This window comes from Anopheles darlingi, chromosome X (genome assembly GCF_943734745.1).
Source record: "Anopheles darlingi chromosome X, idAnoDarlMG_H_01, whole genome shotgun sequence".
Taxonomy (NCBI): Eukaryota; Metazoa; Arthropoda; class Insecta; order Diptera; family Culicidae; genus Anopheles; species Anopheles darlingi.
The window spans coordinates 3,869,155-3,891,643 of record NC_064873.1 but is presented as its reverse complement, the minus strand read 5'-3'; the positions used below and the strand labels follow the sequence as shown (position 1 = coordinate 3,891,643).

Sequence of the window (22,489 nt, the reverse complement as noted above, 5' to 3'; positions counted from 1 at the left end):
GTTCAAATGGGGACAGTACTGAGTGCGATCATGAATAGTGCGCCTTTGTTCGAGCGGTAGAAAACAAATTATCTACATCTCTATCAAATTGCATAACTTTAGTCGCAAAGTATTTTAAATTTGAACGGTTAAATAACGGATGAAGTGTGCCAGACTCTTACACACATATGAACATTGATTTTTCATGGGAAAAACTACAAAAATAACATAAATTGACAATGAACATGTATTCACGTTAGCCCTGAACAACCAGCAGCTTCTAGCGATTGCGCGATCGCTGATCCGACGGCGACGGCACTGCAGAACACCGAAGAATGTTACATCGCTGAGGTGGAGAAGGTGGAGAAAAGGCCTTACCCTTATCTCCGGATCATGACGGCGACTGCTGAGTCGGCCTGCGTGCATATGTGTTTGGCTTGTTTTCGCACCGTCGGGTTGATTGTCGCACGTGCTTGCGCCTGCAGTTTCTATGTCGGGCTCGGCCACGGCACGAGCAGCGGGCGGACAAGCGAGCGAGCGAGCGAACAGAGCAGAACAGATGCGAGCGGTGCGCGAGGTTTCTGCGACCGCGGCGCACGCAGTCGACTAGGAAACTGCGCTTCCGATGGCTGCAGGGCTGTGTTTGTTTGAACTCGCGCTACTGTGTACACCGCCACCAAACCAAACCACCGCTGAACACGCGGCGGTTGACAGTCTAGCAGTGGTTAGCAGTGCGAATCGTGGCGGGCGTGTGCGTAGCGCCCACGTTTGAAGTGAGTGCAGATAGCGAGGTCATTTTTGGCAGTTTTGCTATTTCGTTTGTTTACCTACTTGCTACTAAACGTTGACCCAACATGGACGGCTTTTGAACGCGGAAGGAGCGAGGGGTTTGCAACGGTAGCGATCCTTTATCGTGCGCGAATGACGCAAAACCTACTCTTAATAACCGTGTGCGTGTGAGTGTTTTGCGTTTTTTTTCGGGATGATTTCCACGGACCTGATAGCTATCCAGGCTGCGAAGAATTCCTGTGACTTTGCGCTTAGGGTCTATGTGTGTGTGTGTGTGTGTGTGTGTGTGTGTGTGTGTGTGTATGGTGCGGGCGTGTTGGCACAACGCCAACCGCCATCGCCGCCTCCATCGCTCCTCATCGCCTCCTGCGCCATTCGTGCAACCTCAGCTGGTGTGACGGCGAATCTGATACAACCCCCCGGCGTGTTTCGTTCGGTCGCTTCAACCCCCCAACATACACACGCACACATCCGCTGATCCTTCATCGGAACTACGAGGAGCGGGTGCACGAGGTGCACGGGCTTAGGCGCATGGGTGGTACTGGAAAACCGATAGCCGGTGCGGACTTTTGTTTCGTTGCCGCGGCACTCGCGTGACGCTCGCATCGAAGGCGTCGAGGAAGGCGTCGAGGGGGTGGTGGGTAGAACGGGCAGCAGCTCCAGCGACGCGACAGCGAGGAAGCCGGTGGCGGTGAGGGTGGATTCCGGCTAAGAGGCAACGATTAGAGCGGGATCGGGTTACCCACCGCCTTCGGTGGGTGGGTGTAGGCGCCGTCAACCGGGCCGAGGTCGAGGGGGCCCACCAAGCGACACTTCATTGTGTTGTGCTGGTTCCGCGTTGTTGCTCCTCTTCTGCGGGTGACCTACCCCCCCACCCTATCTCCTTCTCTCTCTCTCTTTCTTTCCTCTCGATATATAAAGACAAACAGAGCAAAAGAGAGAAAGAGAAAGGATGAAGGCGCGCCATTTGGGCTTTGCCCTTTGTTGTGTATGCCCCCCTCTAGTCCCTCCCATCCCTCCCCCCTCCCTCCCTTCCACAATGCGGGCGGTTCGTTCGCTCGTTCTCACGAGCGCGCATTGCCTTGCGCGACCACAGCCCATCAGCAGCGGCGTTAAGCCTGCTTGGAGCATCCATTGGCCGGGCAACACGGGAAAACACACAGACGCTACAGACACACAATCGACGCTTCTTCTGATAGCCAGCTGCCCAGATCTCGGAATGTGGAATGTGGATGCGTTCCCCGTTGACCAACAGCAAAGCAGCTCCCGGTGACTCATCAGCGACTCACGCGGGGACTCCTTGCGGTGGGATAAGATGATGAGTTGTTTAACAACTGTGTGTGTGGGTGCTTGTGGCGAGATAACCGGTCCTCTTTCCAATAGCGCATGCGTCGGCGCCAGAGGCATTTGCATTTTTACCCCCGTCTCTAACGCACCTTTTTTTATCCCCACAAAAATTTCCCCAAAACCCCTCGATGACTCATCGCAAGATCTCGCGAGCCAGACGGAAACTAAGCAACGGACGGAAACTGCGGGCTCCCCCCCTCCCCCTCTGGAACGTCCCTAGGAATGCTCCGAGGAAACGCGCAGCAGGTTCGCGATCGTTCTGCGAATATGCTTCCGCTTTTGGCGCTACACGCGCGGTACGGCCTTGACGCACTCCTCAGTAAGTCAGTCGGTCGGTCGGTACCGCGGGCCTTGATGGCCGAACAACCGAAGAGAGATAGCCCCATATATGGTGACGGAGAAGACCTCGCGAGCTCCATCTTCTTGCGCAATTCACTTGTCGGTGATGATGATCGTGATGATGGCGATCGGCGATCGGCGAGCGTTATTGCACGAGGCCTATGCACGAGTAAAGGAAGATGAGGGGGAGGGGGGAGGGGAAGGGAGGGTGGCATCAATTGGCAATCAATATTAATGGGTTGCTGGCTGGAACAGACTGGGACGTTGCTTCGCTAGTACCATTTGCTTCCTCTGCTCCTCTATTGTTTCCTTCCTCGATTACACGGCGAGGTAACATGTGCACACACACACACACACACACACACAAACGCGCACATGCATGCTGCGCTGAAACAGGAAGACACAGAGAGCAAAAAAAAAGAGTGAGAGAGAGAGAGAGAGAAAGAGAGAAAGAGGAGAGGGATCCATACTGACCCTGACCGATTGAAGCGATGGCAAACGCGGGGTGACGGGAGGGAGGGTGGCCGTACTGTGCACAATTTTGCACCCAAACATGGACATCGACCGTTCGCGTATGGCGTCCTTGGCATCTTTGTCCCCAGGCCAGGCGGCCAGCATCTCGGCATCGGCACACACACACACACACACACAGGAGCAGCACACCATCTGGTGACAATCACATCAATCACGGAGCCCTCTATAGGGGTTGGTGTCCTTGTGGATCTGCGGTGCGATCTCTGATGCGCGCGCGCGCTCCGGAGTCCCGGATTGCTGCTGCTCCAGCTCCAGATGAGCCAGCAGTCATTAGGCTGCTGCTGCTGATGCTGCTGATGCTGTGAGAGGAGGTGGAGGATAATACGTAAAAAAAAAAAAAGACGGCCCCATTGGTTGGTCCTCCGTCGCCACAAAAGGGCAGCAAAACGTGGCACGCAACAGCAACCCGATAAGCACGCAGCAGCAGCGGCAGCCGGTGGCCGTGTGAGTGAGTGTGTGAGCAATGGCGACTGGCACCGACCTCCGGTCGCCCATTTATGGTGTGAATGCCTTATAAGGGGAATAGACCTCGGCGCTTGCTTGGTCGGTGAGCTCGTAAAGCGCCAAGTTCGGCCAACCAGACCCCCTGTACCAGGCACTTCACTTACACTTTCCTTTCGCCACCCCTCCCTCCCTTAACACTTCCTCTACTTGCTCTCTCGCATCTCTCTCTGTCGCTCTCTGTCGCTCTCGTTCGTCCTGTTCGGCGACTTGGCTACCTTGGGGTAATGGTAGCAACCCGGCTCCCCGCTTCTCCATTCCTAATCCGACCGGGCACCATCTCTTCCTTCACCACCTTCTCCTCCACCTTCTCCTCCTCTGCTCCTCGGTGTCATGTTTCTCGCGGCCTGCCCCGCTTGGAGGCTCTTCGCGCTCTTCGAGCACTGCTGCTGGTGCGATGCTGGTGCGATGCTCCCTCCTCCCCCCGTGCACCGGTGCTGGTGCAGAAGGTAAAGGAAGGCTGCAAAGCCTTTTTGGGCTGCTAGCCTGCTGCTGCTGCTGGTGTCGGAGAGCCAGCGACAGGACAAGGACCCGCGAACGAGCGCGAGCTCAATAATGGCGCGGTGAAGAATGGGGAGTGAAGTGTAGGGAAGCGGGGGTTTGTTTCCTTTCGGGGGTTTCGCCTTCGGTGTTCGGCGCACACGGCGTTCGGTTCCCTCCTCTCCTTTCGGTTTCGGTGGGCTTGGGTGGGCTCGCGTCCGGTGGGCTCTTGGTCGGTCGGTGGTTCACATCGATCAGTACGGCCACAGCAGCCCAACGCAGCGGACGGACGATGAGCCATCAATGAGCCACCGCATCGACCACAAACACACACAAACTCAAACACACACACACACAGAGCTCTGGAGAAGATAATTGTGCAACATCTTCAAGACCGAACGCGCCCTGAAAAAGGAACGATCCTTCAGCGCGTACCAGTGTAATCGATACTCCAGATATCCTATGTGCGTGTGCGCGTGTGTGTGAAACACAGAGAGAGAAAGAGAGAGAGAGAGAGAGAGAGAGAGAGACAGCGGCGTTTAGTAGTGAGCTTCTCGCTGACGGTTAGTTTTTTTTTTATCCTAAATCCTTATCTCCAGTGTACGGTTTGCGTATCTCTGCGCGTGTGTGCAATCAGTGCGTCAGTCTGTGTGTGTGTGTATGCGCGCAGGCGGGCATGTGTTTTGGGTGTGATTACGGGCTTTAAATAAGACCTCACAAACAAAAACAAACAACCTTCGAACACTGAAGAACAGACCTGTTACAAAGTGAGAGAGCGAGAAAAGAAGAGAGAGAGAGAGAGAGAGAGAGAGAGAGAGAGAAAGAGTGAAAGCGAGCGGATCATCTAAGGATTCTCTATCAACACCCCCACCCGTCCATCAGCAATCAAGCGATCGAAACCCCGATCGGGTAGGAGCAACGAGGAGCAACGAGGACGGGGGAACAGCTGTAGGAGGAAGGAAGACACGAATTTTTTTTTTTTGAAGCGCAACCGTACCGCAACGCACCGAGATGGAGGCACAGTTTGCGGACGCGGCCTGCGTCGACCTGTCCTCGATCACCGACGAGGATCTGCTGCGCAAGATGGTGAGTATCTGCCACGTTATGATGGAGCGAGGAGCAGGAGGAAGAGAAGGGTGGGTTGGTGGGAAGGTGGTTTGCGGTTCCGGTGCGGTTTACCGGGGTGCGGCCGTCAATCGGTTTCCAATTGGCCGGATTCCGTGCCGCGCGGTTTTAGCACATCACGCGGAACGCCTCGTTGCGGTCACAGGGCGGCAGAGGCAGAGGGAGGGGAGGGAGGGTGCGGTATCAACCCCTATATATAGATATTTAGAAATATATATATATATATATAAATGTATGTATATACATATACATTAATCGGCTTGGAGGCCCTACGGTGAGGAGGATCCCGGCGCATTTCCGGGTCATCTACTGTCTCAGTAGTATAGTAGAACCATCCCCCCGCCCCACCCCTTTGTGGAAGGCTTGCACTAATGACTCTCACAACCGCCTGCGAATGCCTGTATGCCAATGCGCTGTGTGATGGCGCTTGCGGTGACCTCGCGGTCGCGGCGTATGCAACTGTTGGTTGGGAAGGGTAAGGGAGGTTCAAGGGGGGGGGGGGGGGGCAACAGGTCGGCGACAGGTCGACCGTGACGGAGCACTGCCGAGCGATCGACAAGGCGATCGAAGCTAAAGCAGAATTTCCTTTTACGGCATAAGAGGGCCACCCTCTCCCCCCACCCCCGCCCCCTGTATAATGATGACCTTGTTTTGCGGCCTGTCTGCCCTTCCTAGACGCCGTTCCGAGCGCTCCATAACCTTTATCCTTCCCATCCCATTCCATCTTTCTCTCTCTCTCTCTCTCTCTCTCTCTTTATCTCTCTCTCTATCTCTCTCTCTATCTCCCTTCCTATCCCCCCATCGCTTATCTACTTGTCATTTGTCATCGCGCACTGTACAAGCACACAGGAGGGGGAGATGCGTCCGAAAAATGTCGAGTTCGTCGCTTTTTAGCCTGCAGTCTTTCGTTTACTGCCGGATGTTGGCTGCATCTTGCTAGCTTGCCTGGTTTGGTTTGCTTGGCCTTGAAGCAGGCTCCATCATTGTCTCCGCCACCATCTCATCGACCCCCCCCCCCCCCTAACCCTCTTTCTATCTTTCTCTCTCTCTCTTTCTTTTTCTTCCTTTTTTATCTCTCTTTCTCTTATCTTTTACGCTCTCTGAGGGTACGATCTCGTATGTAGGTACGCATTGTGGGCCCTGGAAATGTATTTATGTTTTTCGGTTGCTGGGATGCGGGCGGAAGGCTCTGCTGGTGGTATGTTCGTCGTTACTGTGGTAACGCAGGTAACGCTCAGACCGGAAGCGCACCCGAGCGGTCGGGGTGCCGCAGATGCTGATATCATCGTTGCACGATGCACCATTTCTTTTCCTCACTCACTTTCGTCGCGCTCAAAGGAATTTAAAGAGCACTGCACACACACACACACACACACACGCGCGCGCTCGAAAGCAGGAATCGAGGGGATGAATCTCCGTTTGATGAATCATCGCGATCAAACGAGTCTATCGAGGGTGCGCTCCAAGTAACAGACACACACAAGACGTTTAAACTAAGAGGGGGAGGGGGAGAGAAAAAGAGAGAGAGAGAGAGAGAGAGAGAGAGAGAGAGAGAGAGAGAATGCAAGAATGAGAATAGAATTTCCTTCTGCTTTTAGAGGCAGGCATTTAACGGCGAGCTTTACGAGCGCTGCATCATCATCATCATCATCAATGGCCACTGTCGCGGGGTGTTAGATACCCGTGTTACCCTACTGCTAGACCGGCCGGCCGGCCGACCGTCCTACGCATCCCCTAAGAGAGGATAGGGTGCAAGTCATCCCCAAGAGAGGTAGAGAGGGTGCAAGTAAAGCTGCTTTCACACCGAAGACGTTTTACGCGCGTTTGTTTGAGGCAAAAAACACGTTTGTGTCACATCAAAATACATGAAAGTGTTCACACAACGCAACAAAAGCTACTCTTTTTTAAAGCTTTTGAAGAGCTTAAAAGATAGCGTTTTCGGACCTGTAAAAATCAACAGATTGTGGCAGGTTCTGAGCCGACGGTAGCAAGCAATATGCGCAAACAATAGCCAGCGTTTGCACCTTGGGTTTGCCATTTGTTTTGACCGGAATGTGTTGAAATACAATGGTAATAATTGTTTTGCGCGAAGATTCAACCATTTATAATGATAATGCTAAGGTGTCGGTGCTATTGTTGGTGTATTTTAAATCGAATCCTCCGTGCAATCTAATTAAGCTTTTGCATAAAAAAAATGCCAACTTCGGTGTTTTGTTTTTGGGAAACGCTCTCGGTGTGAAAGCAGCTTAATCCTGTTAAATTTTTTTTAAAAACCACAGACAGAGAGCGCGAGAGCGAGAGAGAGAAAGAGTGTGAGTGTGTGAGAAAGAGGAGAGATGTGTGCGTGTGTGTGTGGGGGGAAGGGAGAGTGAAAGAAGAGCGCATCTCGCGCACTCTTCATCTGGAGCGCGATATATTATAGCCGCCCCGTTGTGTTCTCTCTTGAGAATGAACTGGTTCGTCGTCCGCGGGGCCGATCTTTCGCCTCGACTCGACTCGTTCTTCGGTGCACACACATACACACACACACACACACACACACAGACACTCACATGGATGAGAGAACGGTATACGCGCCCTACCTAACTGACCAGTGGAATGTTCACTTCTTGGATTGTTTTGCGTTTTTGGAGCTGCACCGCAACAGCAGCAGCAGCAGCAGCAGCCTCTAGCTGTGTGCGTGTGTGTGTGCACGTCAGGCTTCGGTTCGGTTCGGTTCGGGCCCCCCCGATCGGTTGGTGCGGGGGCGGGCTCCAACCCCGGCAAACCGAATGTAACGCTCGTCGTTGCGTGGTGGCCGACGTGGTGGAAATGCCGGTGGCAGGCCGGTGGCTGGAACCCTGGGCCCCGGCCTACGCAGAACCAGCCTAAGCCAAGCTGCTTGGGGTCCTGGGGTCGACTTACACGTACACACACTTACGTACGGGAAGGTAAAATGAAGCAAACGAGAGAGAGAGAGAGATCGTTGCCCACCCGTTCCCGTTCGTCCGGCCGTCACGGTGATCGCGAGGCCATGAATGCCGGAATCGGGAAAAGGCGTGCTGCTCGCCATCAGAACGCTCAGTCCATCGTCTGTCGCGCACCATTGCAGAACACAGACAAAACACACAAAAAAAAGAAAACCCCCCGCTCGCTCTCTCGGGATCATAGGGAGCCGGGACCAGCAGCAGCAGCAGCCATAGTGGCCGAGACCAGTGCCCAGACCAGACAGCAGGCAGCAGCAGTAGCAGCGAGCAGAAGAAAAGCGCCAGCAGCTTCAGCTTTCAGCGCCTTTGTTTAACGCCAGAGTAGAACAGACAAGCCGGCGGAGTCTGAGCTGCGCAGCTTAGAGCTTAGAGGAAAAGGTTAATATAGTGAAAGAGGGTCAGAGAGAGAAAGAGAGACAGTGTGTGTGTGTGAGAGAAAAAGAGAGATAGTGCGGTGTGTGTCAGTGGATTGTTGTGGTTGCTGTTATTGTTGTTGTTGTGGTTGTTGTTGGAGCACTGCTCTGTTTTTCGGGGAGAGAAGGGAAGCGAAGGCGGCTCTTGGCACACGACAGGCCAAAGGGCAGCACACACACACACACCCGTACACGAAGAACAGGAATTCAAGGCATCAGCAGCACTTAACACCATTCAACTACACCTTCGACGGACGCGGAAAAAAAACCCAGGGTGGGTTTTCCATCCACCTCCTCCAACAACAACCACCCCTCCCCCCACCTCACGGTACCGTTTCCCAGGATCCTGACCCGGGTTGACCGCTGACCGGCTGTTGTTCTTCCAGTGCGGAGAGAGAGACAGGATCCAGAGGTAACATTGTCTGGTGCATCCGAGACTCCACAATTGTGTGCACGTGTGTGCGTGTGTGTGTGTGTTTTTTTAATGGAGACCGATCTGTGGCATGTGGACCACCCACAGGCTGTGCAGCTCATCTCCGGGCCCCCCCAAAAAAAAGAAAGATGAAAAACGGTGGCTGGCGGAGGGAAAAACCGGTCCGGTCGCCGGTCGGTGCAGTGAATCCAAGGACAGACTGTGTGTGTGTGTGTGAGGAAGAGAGACAGAGAGAGAGCACACTGGGAACTGAAGCGCGTTGCATTTTGAGGGATCACCAGAGACTAACCGACGACGTCCCAGTCTGCTGGCTGACAAGGACTTGTAAAGGGAGGAGGGTGGGGGTGGGCATGCTCCCGTTCGCTGCATCGGCCCCCATCGTTATTAAACCGTGTGTTTCTGGTGCGGATTAAGTATGTTTGGGGGTGGGAAGATCGAGGGGAAAGGGGTAGCTGCTTTTCACCCCCCGTTACCATCGAGTGGTAGGGAAGATGGTGATGCTAATGTTGCTGCTGCTGCTGCTGCATCAATCAACCAAACTCCGCGATGATGCGCCGCGTGCGCAGGGGGTGGGGGTGGGGGTGGTGTGCCGTTAGCTTTGTTGTTGTTTGTGGCCGTGTGTTGCGCGTGATGGGAGGCCCAGGGGGGAGGGGAGCTGTCGATCGGTTAAAAAAGAAAACGGAGTTCTTTGCGCCTCCTCCTCCTCCTTCTCCTCCTCTTCACAAAGCTGCAAATGCCGCTGGTGTGGAACCGGCGCGGCCATCGACCCCACGCTGGCACGATTTGGCAGGTGGTGCGGAGAGGGAGGCGGTACGATAACGGTGTGATATGCTGCAGTAGCCGGTGGCGATGATGCGTGCGGTCTGCGGGCTCCAATCCACGTCAGCCATCACGCGGGGAACTCAAGGGATGAGGGGTGGGGGGTAGTTGTCGCAGTTGACGCCTGCAGCAGATGGTGCAACCACTGGTCGTCCTCCGGTTGCCCCGTAGATGGAAGGCGCAGCCCTGGGATACTATCTGTGTGCGTGTGTGTGTGTGTGTGTGTTGCTGGTTTCGCTGATCGCGAGATCGAGACGCCGCCGACGTCGCAAAAGTTAGATTGACCATTTGGCACCCCATCCCCCCCTCCCGGTGGAGCAGCAGCACTAGTAGTAGCAAAAGTGGCCGTCGCAGCATCCCCTCACTCCCTCTCTCTCCCTCTCCTGATCGCACGCAATCGATCTGCGCACTGCGATGTTGTGAGTGGCGTGCGTTGGCGCGCCACCATTTATGGGCATGTCGTCGCCCCATGCAGAAATGGCGACGTGCATGGAGGTGGGGGGGGGGGGGGGGGGGAGGTGAATCGATGTCACGTTTTCATGGCGCACACGGCGTGTAGGTGACCTGACAGGTTTCGCGGCTAGACGGCCACATGACATCATCTGCGGATGCGGATCGGGATCGCGGATCGGCTGCAGCAGGTGGTGGTGGTAGGAGGTAACCAGACCTCGTCGATGCTCCCACGCCCGGGGTCGGAGTGTCCCCGTGCGGTTCCCTGGGACCCACCGTGGTGTGGTGTCCTCCCACCGCCTCCCGTCGTGCCCCTTACATGGGCGCAATGGCCAAAAATGAGCCGAAAGTGAGGCAATCCGGTGACGATCCCGGGGCTGGTGGGAGGCATTCTGCTCCATAATCGGTCTCGCACTACTCCACTCTCTCCTCACACAAGGATTACCTTTTGGGTGGTTCGGGGTGGGGGGGTTCAACGATGTCATCGCCTTAAATTGCGAGCGAGAGCGGCCACACCGATATATGGCCGTTGGTTGCGATTTACCCGACCAAGGGAGGTGGGAGGGGGTGCACCCGGGGGCCTATAGTAGTCACCAGTGGGCACCGCTACACTGGTGTTTAATTTATTGCTCCCACCGCACCATTTTGGGCAAATAGTCCATGCTAGGGGAGGGGGAGGGGGAGGAGGGAAGGGAGGGGTGCGACGATCAAAAGAGTAAGGGGGGGCCCGAGGGGAGACCGTCATATGATCTCAGTTCTCACCATCAACAACCATGTGGTAGCGGTTGTTGGAAGAGAGAGAGAGAGAGAGTGAGAGAGGGGCGGCCACGAACCCCCTTATGGGCAGAATCGAGATCCTATGCCATTCAAGGGATGGTGTGGGGTGAAGAAGGGGGGAGCAACAGACGCTTCCTTTTATGGTGACTGTGGCGGAGGCCATCGCGCACTCCACATCTGGTGGTGTATGACACTGTCTCGACACTATCGAACGAGAGAGAGCGAGAGAGAGAGAGAGAGAGAGAGAGAGTTTCATGAGTGGGAGGAAATTACTAAGCATGCTTATCGATGCCAGTATGCATCATCATCCCACATATATATATATATATATATCACTTCCGCTCTGTATCTCTCTCTCTTTTCTCTCTCCCTTTTTTTCTCTTTAGTGGCAGCAGGCGGAGGACTTCTCGCGCAAGAAGGAGATCCGGGCGTACATGTACAAGCTGCGCGAGCAGCGACTGAAGGACTTTTACGCCAGCAACGACAGCAGCCCGCCCTACTTCCTGATGGAGAATGCGAGCGCCACGTTCGGGCTGCGCAAGAGCACCGTCACCGGCAGCCACGGCGACTCGCTCGTCGACCAGAGCTTCGAGAGCTTCAAGACGAAAGAGATTCGCGACTCGGAGAGCCCGACCAGGTAAAGGGAGCACACTAGCACACACACAGCAACACACACCCTGATACACACATTTCCATTGCTTCCCTTTTTTTTGGCAGATTCGGGAGCGAACGAACGGGGATGCCGGGTGCGGCGGCGGCGGCGGCGCTAACGACCATCGCCGGTACCGATCCGAGCAGCAACTCGGGCTGGCAGGTGCGGATGGCAGAGGAGGTAAGCGAGGACGGTAAGACGCACACGGTGCGCTCCTCGGCAACGACCGGCGGTACGTACGAGCTGGATGGTGGCCGTGGCCACGGTACGTTCACTGGCCGCAACGAGGAGTCGCACAGCGAGCGGTACGAGGAGGACGAACGGGGCGGCATCCACGGTTACACCAAGGGTGACCAGTCGTCTACCTTCCTCGAGGAGCGTACCGTCACCGAAGGCACCGATGGCCGTACGGTTACAGCGAGCGAAACGAGAACGACCACGACGCAGCAGGCAACGAGCACCAGCAGCAGCAACATCTCGTCGTTCCGCCAGCAACCGACGGCCGGTGCTATCGTGGATGGCAACCGTGAGCAGTCAGCGCCGACTTCCGAGAATCGGAAGGAACTGTCGAAGGATCCGCAGCGTGTCGAGGAGGCGTTCCGGTTGGCGGCGTGTGCGGGCCGCGTGATCGAGCGCGAGGAGCAGCTGGTGAACGCGACGACCAAGATGATTACCGAGACGAAGCAGCTGGACGATGGTACGACGGTGACGACGCGCACGTACGCCAAGATCGGTGACGAACCACCGCTGGCAGCCAGTGCCGGTGACCGCAGCCACACGCACACGCACACGCACACGCAGAACTCATCGTCGCGTGACGTCGCCCAGCAGCAACAGCGCCAGTCGATCAGCGTCGCCGACACGGCATCGACGGTAAGCCAGGTTGAGGACACGACGAAGAGCACGATGGTCACGGGCACAACGAAGCTGCAGGTGGAGGTGGATGCGGCCCACGATTCGTTCGTCCGTTCGTTACGTTGCGCTTCACCGCCGGTTTCGGGCCGCTCGAGCGCCAGCCCGGACAAGGAGGAGCGTCCAGCGGTTGGCGGCCGGGGACATCGGAGCCCATCCCGTGAATCCGATGCGAGCCGCCACACGTTCAGCTCTCGGTGCACGACCATCACCACCACCAACACCTCCAACAACGCCCAAGCGCACAAGCCCGACTACATGCGTTCGACCTTCACGTCCGAGCGCAAGCAGTCCAACTTCTCCGAAGAGCAAACACTGGCCGGCCCGGGGGACAGCAGACCCCGCCAGCCCTCGACCAGCCCGGTACGCAAGGTACCGTCCAATACACCGAGCACACCGTCACGCAGCACGTCGCCAGTCAAGTCGAAGGACGCAGCGCAGAAAGAAACAGGCGAACAGCAACAGGAGGTTGGTACGACAACGACGACGACCATGACAACGAAAACCACGAAACCACCGCTGGTGCGCAGCGAAACGTACGAGGAACGGTGCCGCAAAATTCTCGGCATGCCAACGACGACGACGACGACCGGTGGCGAAGAGACGGTGGTGGTGGCGGCGACTGCGGCAGAAAAGGCTGTGACCGGTGGTGTGACCAGCATCTTTAGCACGTACGACAATACGGTCACGACGATGCAGTCCCGGTCGGAGCAGCGGCTCGAGAAGCGCCGCAAGCTGGACGAGGAAATAAGGGCGATCGAGGCGGAAGCGATCGCACGGGCGGCCGTCCGTCGCGCTAGTGACCAGAAGAGCGGCCCTGGAACGGGCCGGAGCGGTTCGCCGGTGAAGCAGGAATCGGTTTCTGGTGGCAGTTCCCCGGTCCGGCGCCCTGCCTCTGGCGACGGTTCACCGACACGGCGGCCATCATCGGCGAGTACGTCGCCGACGCGCAAGACCGCGTCCCAGGTGAAGCAACACCTTTCTACGACCGGAGACGGACCGGAGGCGAAGGCACCGAAGGTCGTGGAACCGGTGCCCGCTTCCGTTACCATCACAACAAGCAGCAACACAGCCACGTCAGTGGCCGAGCTGACAATCGTACCGGTCGTGACCGGTACCGAGACGGTCGAGGGTGACGTGGAGGGTGAACAGCAGGCGGCCAAGGTACGGGCGGCCAGCAAGACTGTTACCAACGTCACCAGCAGCAGCACGACCGCCACCAAGCAGCTGCTGACGAAGCAATCGTCGGAGACGAAATTCGAGCGCCGTGGTACCGGCACGACCGTCACCGGCGGCCAGCAGCGTACCGGCCTGACCGGCATCAAGAGCTCGTCCGACATCGATGTGAAGCGCCAGCAGCAGCAGCCAGCTTCCCAGACGAGACCGGCAACCGGCGCGGGCCCGGTTACGGCAAGCGGTGGTAGAAAACCAGCCACAGAACCGACGGTCCAAACACCCAAAAACCATCACATCACGGTGGCCAAGATCAAGATTGATCCGGTACGGAAGCCAACGCCGACGCACGGCCGTGGCGCGGCGCAGGTGGAGGAAACACGCCGCACGGTGGTGACGACACGCTCGTCAGCAACCGGTGCCCGTAAGGCACAACAACCGGTCGCTACACCAACCGTCCTCGATACGGAGTCAGACAAGGAGACGGGCGTATCGGATAGCGACACGCTGGAACCGGAGGTACCGTCCTGTGGTACGATCGAGATCACCGTCACGACGAGTAGCGGCGGTGGGGTGGGAACCGGTGCCGGTGGTACCCGTACGCAACGGCGCCGCCCACCGGTGACCGATCGCAAGGACTCGGCACCGGTGTATCGGACGACCGGGGCACCGGCGGCCCGCACGGACAAGAGCTATGCTCGCTCGGCCAGCGATAACCATCTGCGTACCTCGGCGACGACGACAACAACGACGACGACGTCGACTCGCAAGTCGACTCCGGCCGCTTCGCACGTCGCTTCGCCGGGACGCAAGGGTGTGACGGAACGGCCGGTCAAGCACGTTGCGACCAAGACGATCAATCTGTCGAGCAAGATTGTGGTCGGATCGGGCGGTAGTGCCGCCACCGATCGTGGTACGCTCGATTCCGACCACCTCGACAACGTGGTGATCGACATACAGCAGGCAAAGTCATCGCGCGAACCGACACCGAACAAGCTCGTCCCGATACCGGTCTCACCGGACGAGGATACGGGCCGGCCACCCCGGTTCCCCGATGCGGTACAGGAGCCGGATGATGACGAGGCGGGTGGTGCTGGGCCGGGTGCGGCTACACCACGCGTCAAGAACATTCCCATCTTCGAGGAAGCTGCCAACGCGTACGTTGGCTGCGAGATCACCGAGGTGGAGGATCAGGAGGTGCGGGCACAGCGGGCGACCCGCATCACCAACCTCGACCGCGTCACCGAGGATGACGAGTCGCTGCTGAGCGTCACGGAGAAGGTGAGCAAGTTCGTGCAGGAAGCGCAACGGTTGCAGGAGACCGGCACTGGCACCGGCAACGGGGCCCGTTTTGTGGCCCGCCCGGTCGACCATACCGAGCTGGATGAGCATCTGCGCTCGGACGAGTGTCTGCTGAGCGTGTCGGACAAGGTGACGAAGTTCATCTCGACCGCCGAGGAGGTGAAGAAGATCCGCACGTCCAGCCCGTTCGTGCTGTCGGCTGTCACGGACGAACCGTCCGCTGCGCTCAATGCTGCCACCGCCGACAGTGGCGACGAGTGTCTGCTGAGCGTGAACGAGAAGGTGTCGCGGTTTGCGAACCGCATCGCGAGCGACACCACGGTACGCCAGGAACAGTCCGACTATGAACAGCAGCAGCAGCAGCAGATGCAGGAGCAAGTGACCAGCAGCGAGAGCAGCAAGTTTGCGCCACAAAAGTCACCGGAGCTGGTGAAGAACGCGATGAAGTGTGCGTCCGTGGTGCGCGGTACCGTGGACGAGCGCCAGCTGGACCTGGACGAGCATGAAACGCCGGTCGGTACGAGCCTGGTAACTGACCGTTACCGAACGGTGGCGACGGTTAGCAAGGTGCGCGAGATGGCACCGGCTTCGCACAGCACACTGCGTAGCACCGAAGCCGTTAAGAAGGCCAAGGAGATCTTCGAGAAGGGCCAGGATGGTGGCACGGGCAAGACCAGCCGGCCACGCGACATCCTGAACCGTCCCTCGATCTGGGAGGATCGTCGTAACAAGCAGCAGCAACAGCAACAGCAGCAGCAGTCCGATGTCAAGTTAACCGACATTGGTGTGTACCGCAAGACCAGTGGCCAGTTGAACCGCGATGATCAGCCGGACGGTGGCGAGACGGTGGAACCTCAGCAAGCAACGTCAGCGCCATCGAAGCCATCGTCGGTTCCGGCTGGTGGTGGGCGGCGAGATAGCGATCGGTCGGGGGTCCGCGCTCCGGCCTACATCCGCGATACGGTCTCCTCGAAGAAGGACCTGTTCGAGAAGCGCATCTCCTCCTCGAAGCTGCAAACCGAGTACACCACCCAGACATCGCACGAGGAACGCACCACCGTAGTGGAGGGTGCCACGGGTGCCGCCGGTACCGGTTCACGCAAATCGTCCCTCAAGCAGCCGGTCGTGACGGAACCAGTGAGCCAGAGTACCGCTGGCTACCGTGCGCCGGTAGCGGACCATGGACCAAAGCCATCCTACATGAACCACACGGTCGCCTCGCTGGAGCACATCAACACGAACGTGCGGCGCGAGTCGTTGGATCACGGCGGTGTGGCACCGGCAGCCGAACTGTCAGCAGTACCGACGGCAGCACCGGCAACAGCAGCAACAAGCGTACGTACGAGCAGCTCCAAGTTCGGTGTCGAGCTAAAGCGCCTAGATTCTGGCAATCGCATCACATCCGTAGCCGGTGCATCAACCACAGCAGCGGCACCAGCAGCAGCAGCAGCAGCGACACCATCATCGAAACGTCACTCGATCAGCGCGACCGATGGCGCCGCAACAGCACCGGTCGAGGAGATTTTCGAGCTCGAGGTGCTCGAGCGTCTGCTGGAATCGGTGACCGGGTACGAGCAGCGGCGCCGCATCCGCGCCCAAATACGGATCGTGAAGAAGCAGGGCACGGTCGGGGAACGGGAGGCGATGACGGGCAGCACGGCCGTGAACCGCGCAACCCAACCTGCTGGTGCTGGTGGCCGGCGCAGCAATGCCGGTGCCGACTCGTCCAGCCCGACACGCCGTGATTCGTCCACTCGGAAGGCGCAAACCCAGCAAACCTCATCGACCGCTACGTTCATCGAGCAGGAAACGGTGCAGATGGGCAAAGAGAAGCAATCGGCAACGGTTGCACCGACGGCTTCGAAACCTGGCACGGTGACGGCCAAGGCCGACGAGCGACCCATCTGGGCCACCAGCAACATCCTGAAGAAGGCCTCCGAGAACACGCGCACGTTCAAGAGCAGCAGCAACACAACGACGACGACAACGGCTACTGCTGCTGCTACCAGTCTAAGCAGCAATGGCGGTGGCGGTGTGGTGAAACGAACGACTACGACCACTTCCAGCTTCAGACAGCAGCACCAGCACCAGCAGCAGCAGCAAAAGCCGGAAGCAAAGTCGGAATCGAAGACCACCACGGATTGCATCACTTCGAGCTACGGCGTTGGACCGACGGACGAGAACGGGCTGCCGTTGTTCGGGATCCGTGCACTGAAGAAGCAGAAGGCAGCGGCGGCGGCGGAAGGCACGGTGACGACCAGTGAGGGTACGATCGTCACCGAGACGCTGTACTCGGAGAATGGCGGTCCGGTCGTGGGTGAGCGAACCCGGACCGACTACGCTACCATTCCGGCCACCGGCCATCGGCATCCCGGGACCGGGCTGATGGCCATCAGCACGCGCAAGGAGAAGATTGGCGGCGAGCTGACGGACGGTGCCACGGAACCGCCACTGCCGGAACCCAAGATCGTCCGCAAGGGCTCGGTAAAGGAGCTAAAGGAGCGGTTCGTTCACCGGGAGTCCTCGAGCTCGCTGCACCAGCAACAGCAGCAGCACCAGCAGCAGCAGCAGCTAGAGGACAACAGCAACCGGTCGGCATTTCCTAAGGCCGGGCTAATCCTTCGCACGGGTGCGACGACTACCACGACCACAACCACGACATCCCAGTCTAGCCGGGCCTCCACACCGGCCGATTCGTTCGAGGAGACCACTTGCTATGGCCGGCGTGAGCAGCAGCAGCAGGGAACCGCACGTTCATTTCTCAACGACACGTCCAAGGTGACCGACGTGCAGGATGTGCTCGAGCGTATGCGCAACGCGGACAGCGGTAAGCATCTCACGCCGGCTTTCTCTCTCTCTCTCTCGCTGCCTTGCTAATTGCATCCCTCTTTGTATCCCTCCAGTGATCGAATCTGGCGATACGGCCGAGGAGCAAGAGGCCCGGGCCCTACTCAACAAGTTCCTCGGTGCCTCCGTGCTGATGAGCGGGGTCGAGTCACTAGTGGGCACACCGGCAATCGACCACCAACAGCAGCAGCAACAGGACACTATTACCAAGAAGGTAGGCATTGACACCGCTGCATGTGACAGCTGTGACACCCATCGATCATCAGCGTTCTACCTCTCGCGGCTCCTTCCAGTAGGAGGGGGATGGGGGGTTGTGTCCCTCAAAATCGAGCGAACAACCCTCCGTTTGGGCAGCACCCCAAATACTACGCTTACTGCGGATCCTAGTATTTAGCTACAAAAAGAGGCCAAGAGGGAATGATAGAGAGAGAGAGAGAGAGAGAGAGAGCTCTTTGCTAGCCGGTTCGATTCGCAGGTTGACACACAAACGTTGCACTCGTCGCCTGTGCAATCTAGTGCGCATCAGAGTGTGCGTGTGCATGTGTGTGTGTATGCGCGCGCTCGATCTACAATATGGGTCACAAGCAGTTCTAGATGAGGAGTATGTGGGGGCGGTTGCACTTGGTTTCCTTAGTGGCGGACGGTTTGGAGAATCGAGTGCGCGAACCTCGAACAGCACGTGTGTGTATGTGTGTGTTGATGTGTCCTTGGACACGGCCACGGCTATATCGCGCCACACGCGCCACGCCTGTCTGTGTGTATGTGTGCGGCTCTATAGGGAGAGCGCACCATATATGGCCATCCGCTGGTATGGCCACTAGGTCGGGTACCCCTCCCCCCGTGTGGGGGTGTGTGCCCCGGTGCCCACGTGGTGAGACCGTGCGCTGAGGTGGAGGTTTTTTTTGTTTGTTGGTAATGGTGCAGACCGTGGAGGGTGTTGTCTGGTTTGCGTCCAGCGGCTCATTAGCCGGGTACCTGGTGCCGGGAGGCTGCCTTATATCCGGTGTCTGGTTTGGATCATCATCATCACCACCACCACCACCACCGCCTCGCCCGCATTTTCCTTCGCCATCGCTCTCTTTCGCTCTCTTTATTTCCTCTGGTTTGGTCAGTCTCTTCTGGTCTCAGATCAGCAGATAACACGAAACGACGAAAGGAGAGGTGGAAATGAGAGAGAGGGAGTACCGTTTCATCGGGAAATTCAAATGTCTTTCTGCCTACCCCAAAGCCCCCGTCCCTTCCCGTGTTTTGGTACACTCTTCTCGGAACCATCTCCGAAAAGTGCGCAAGCGCATACATACACACACGGACGGACTGTGCGGCTCTGTGTGGTGCGCGCGCGCACGCTCAGTGTGCACTGGCGGCCTTGCCGGTACAGGTAGCACGAGCTGGCCACCAGTTTCAGCTCCGCAGAGGCCCGAAGTCCGGCATCGCGGCACAACCAGGCGTACCACCAAGTACCACGACGTACCGACCGCGGAGCGCCGCTGCTGCTGTCGCCCTGCCTTTGGAGAGAGAGAGAGAGAGAGAGAGAGAGCAGCGAAATCGAGAAATCCGAACTCCAACTAAGTACCGGCTACTGCAACTGCGCTTGTAATCGCGTGCGCGCGCTCGCTCCCTACGTCCGCTTGTTTGGCTAAGGTGTGTGACGCAGTAGTAGCCAGCCAGCAGTTCCGTGCGTACCCGGTTGCGTGTGAGTGCGCGTGTGTGCGTGTGTGTGACAGAGAGTGACAGTGCGAGCAAAAGAGAGAGAGAGAGACGGAGTTAGTTCGTAAAAATACATTTTATCAAACTCCACTTGAGAGTGTGTATGTGTGCGCGTGTGTGTGTTAGAGAGAGAGAGAGGATAGATTGACGCGACGCGACGTGCGGTAGGCGGAGAACGTCACCGGCATCCGACAACCGGCCGAGGAGCCGAGGAGCAGATAGCAAAAGGGGTCCAACGTCCCAGATCCGACAGCAAATTGGAAGGATCCGAGATCGGAGACCGCAATCGATCCTTTTGTCCGGGGAAGCTAGGTGAGCGTTCGAGAGGAGGAGGAGGAGGAGAAGAGTCCCAAGAGTCCAGCACTCACGCTCTGCTGCCTCGACTTCGACATTCAATTACATAATGGAATGGCAGCTGGCAGCGCTCCGTCCATGGCTACTAGCCGAAGTGTCCTGAGTGTTGATTTGCGTGCCCCGTTCAAACCGTCCTTCGATTCAGCTATCAATCTGCCAAGTCAATCCGCTGAAATCGGTTCCGTTCCGTTTCGTTTCGCTGTCGGTTGACTTACTTACACGAACTCTGAGCGGGCTTGGGCGCTGCCCTATTCTTACAGCGTACCTCTACAATCAACTTGTACACCGGGGGTGGGTGCGGGTTCTGCGTCCCGTTCGCAGCGCAAGGATACTTATGTTTTGCGGGAGGTGCAGAGTGACGACGTTAATTCTGGCCACAAAAACAAGCTCAATGCTTCAATGAATGTTTTGTGCCGAAACCATTCAACTTGGTCTTTCTTTGAATGGCTGTGAATATTAAGCTAAAACCTTTCAGCAGTACTTTTCAAACAGTAGCTTCATATTGTTATGTCAAGAAAAATAGCAGCTATTAAATAGTGTACAGATACAGTAAACGTAGGTTTTGCAAAAAAAAAATCCAAAAACAAGTACGGGTTTTGCCAAAAAACCAAATTTCTTTATCAGTTTTTCATCGATAAATGGAATATTGTTAAACAATTCCATTCCAAAGGATCGGCATTCATGAAAAGAAAGTTGTAGAAAGTAGATTTGGCAAAAAACAAAAAGTTAAATACTTGCTACGACTCAAGATGGACGATCCAACATCTGTTTCTGTTGATTCAATCTACGCACTAACTGCGCACTGCGCTCTGCCTTTTGGTGCGGTGTGTGTGTGTGTGTGTGTGTGTGTGTGCAGATTGTGCACCAGATCAGTGAAGAGTCCTTCCAGTGTGCCCCACAACGATAGCACGCGCATCGCATACCGAGTTGCCTTCAACAGCGCTGTTCTGCGCAGAGGTCCCCCGGGGGGGTCAGTGAGAGGAGTGCCGAGTGCCACACTAACCTAGGTACAGATACCCTGGAGATCCGGCGCTCTCCTAGTAACCATAGTAGGTGTCTCCTCCGCCTTGACAGTTGACGCTCTTCTGCTGCTGGTTGCGCCCGTCACGCAGTGTGGCTGTAACCCTGCTGTGTGTCAGCTGTCAGAGCAGAAGTAGTAGCGATTGGTGGTGGTGGTGGTGGTGGTGGTACGCTACGCGTGATCCGCGCGTGTGTGCCGCATCGATCCTAACATGGTCGCTCCTCTTGGATTGGGCGCTCGTCGTCGTCGTCGTCGGCTGCGGTGATGCGAATCCGCAGTCCGCCATTGCGTAATGAGCCGCCTCCAACGTGTGCTCGGGACGGAACGGGATGGACGGGACGGGAAAAATACAGTTCCGAGCACCGTCGGCCGGCAGATGCCGCCCTTTGCCGTGTCGTACCGTGCCGTGACGTGCAGTATTTATAGAATCCCCCATTCCCCCACTCGGCACCGCATCAGCAGCGCGGCCGTGTTCGGCTGGCCATCATCGACGGCTGACCTTGCGGTCAGTGATTGAAGAGTTTGGCTGGAACCGCGGACAGCTTCTAGCCGCCTACCAGGACTTACCTAATCGATCATCTGCTTCATCTGCGGTTTTGAGTGAGGAGTCGATGCGAGCAGAGCGAATACTATGTAGCTAGTAGTTGCTAGGTTAGTTGCATGGATAGTTGCCAGTGGCTGCCCAGTGATGCCTTAAGAAGCTCTCTGGAGAAGCTCTCTATCGACTGAGTCAGTCAACGGTTCCCGGATTGGATCCTAGAACTAGACAGCAGTAGGTAGACAGATACAACAGGCAACTGGACCTACTCAGAGTCAAACCAAGTGGATCTCGTTTGTTGACCAGCGCATTAGCGATGCTCTTGAAGTTGTTAGTTGATCCAGATAGTTGATCCAGCGAGAGCCGGATAGAAAGAGAAAGAGAGAGAGAAAGAGAGCCTATGGCACCCTTAGGGTAAAGAGTTTTTGTGCCGGGGTTGTTCGCGATGGCCGCTAGCTGCTGCTGCTGTCTGCGCTGCCGAACCGAAATTCCTTTCGAAACAACTCATTCTCGATGGCCGGTGGGTTTCGGGATGGGTAAAAATAGCCTCGCACCACCAATGATCGCACCGCGCACGGCCGAAACCGTGGTGCGTCCATGCATCCTCCCCTCCTTCCCTTGCTTCCTTACTCGACACATACTGCAACGGTACAGGCCACAGCCAACAGCAGGGACAGCGAAGCTAGAACTGCAGCCACCAGAACAATTGCCGGTGGTGCGCGGTTTGTTTTGCAAGTTCAGGGAACAACAAAGAGAGAGAGAGAGAGAGAGAGAGAGAGAGAGAGAAAGAGAGAGAGAGCGAGAGAAAGAGAGAGAGAGAGAGAGAGAGTAGCTAGGGGATTTATATCGGATGTACACACTAGCAATGTCGAATGTCGATTTGACATGTTGCGTTAGGTGCCAACGCAACGCCGCAATCGCTAATCAACGGTTTACAGCAGCGTTCAGCTGCTTCAGCTCCTCTGCTGAATGGCTGATTGGCACACATGCACTAGCACTAGTCGCAGCACGTGGTAGTGTGTGTGCGTGTG

General features: G+C 56.9%; 1 protein-coding gene across 6 annotated transcripts in view; it reads left to right on the top strand.

The window, feature by feature from the left end:
• The first annotated feature begins 574 nt into the window (after positions 1-574).
• LOC125950914 (mucin-19-like) overlaps positions 575-22,489 on the top strand; it is a 35,972-nt gene continuing 14,057 nt past the window's right edge. For 4 of the 6 annotated variants that reach the window (XM_049679338.1, XM_049679330.1, XM_049679313.1 and 1 more), the window contains exons 1-5: positions 588-752; positions 4,569-5,055; positions 11,339-11,589; positions 11,670-17,818; positions 17,895-18,052. In XM_049679338.1, coding sequence (XP_049535295.1) covers positions 4,981-5,055; positions 11,339-11,589; positions 11,670-17,818; positions 17,895-18,052 — 6,633 coding nt within the window. In that variant the 5' untranslated portion in view covers positions 588-752; positions 4,569-4,980. Of the gene's footprint in view, positions 753-4,568; positions 5,056-8,172; positions 8,439-11,338; positions 11,590-11,669; positions 17,819-17,894; positions 18,053-22,489 lie in introns of those variants that run through there. The other 2 variants (XM_049679347.1, XM_049679322.1) reach the window with 2 other exon arrangements.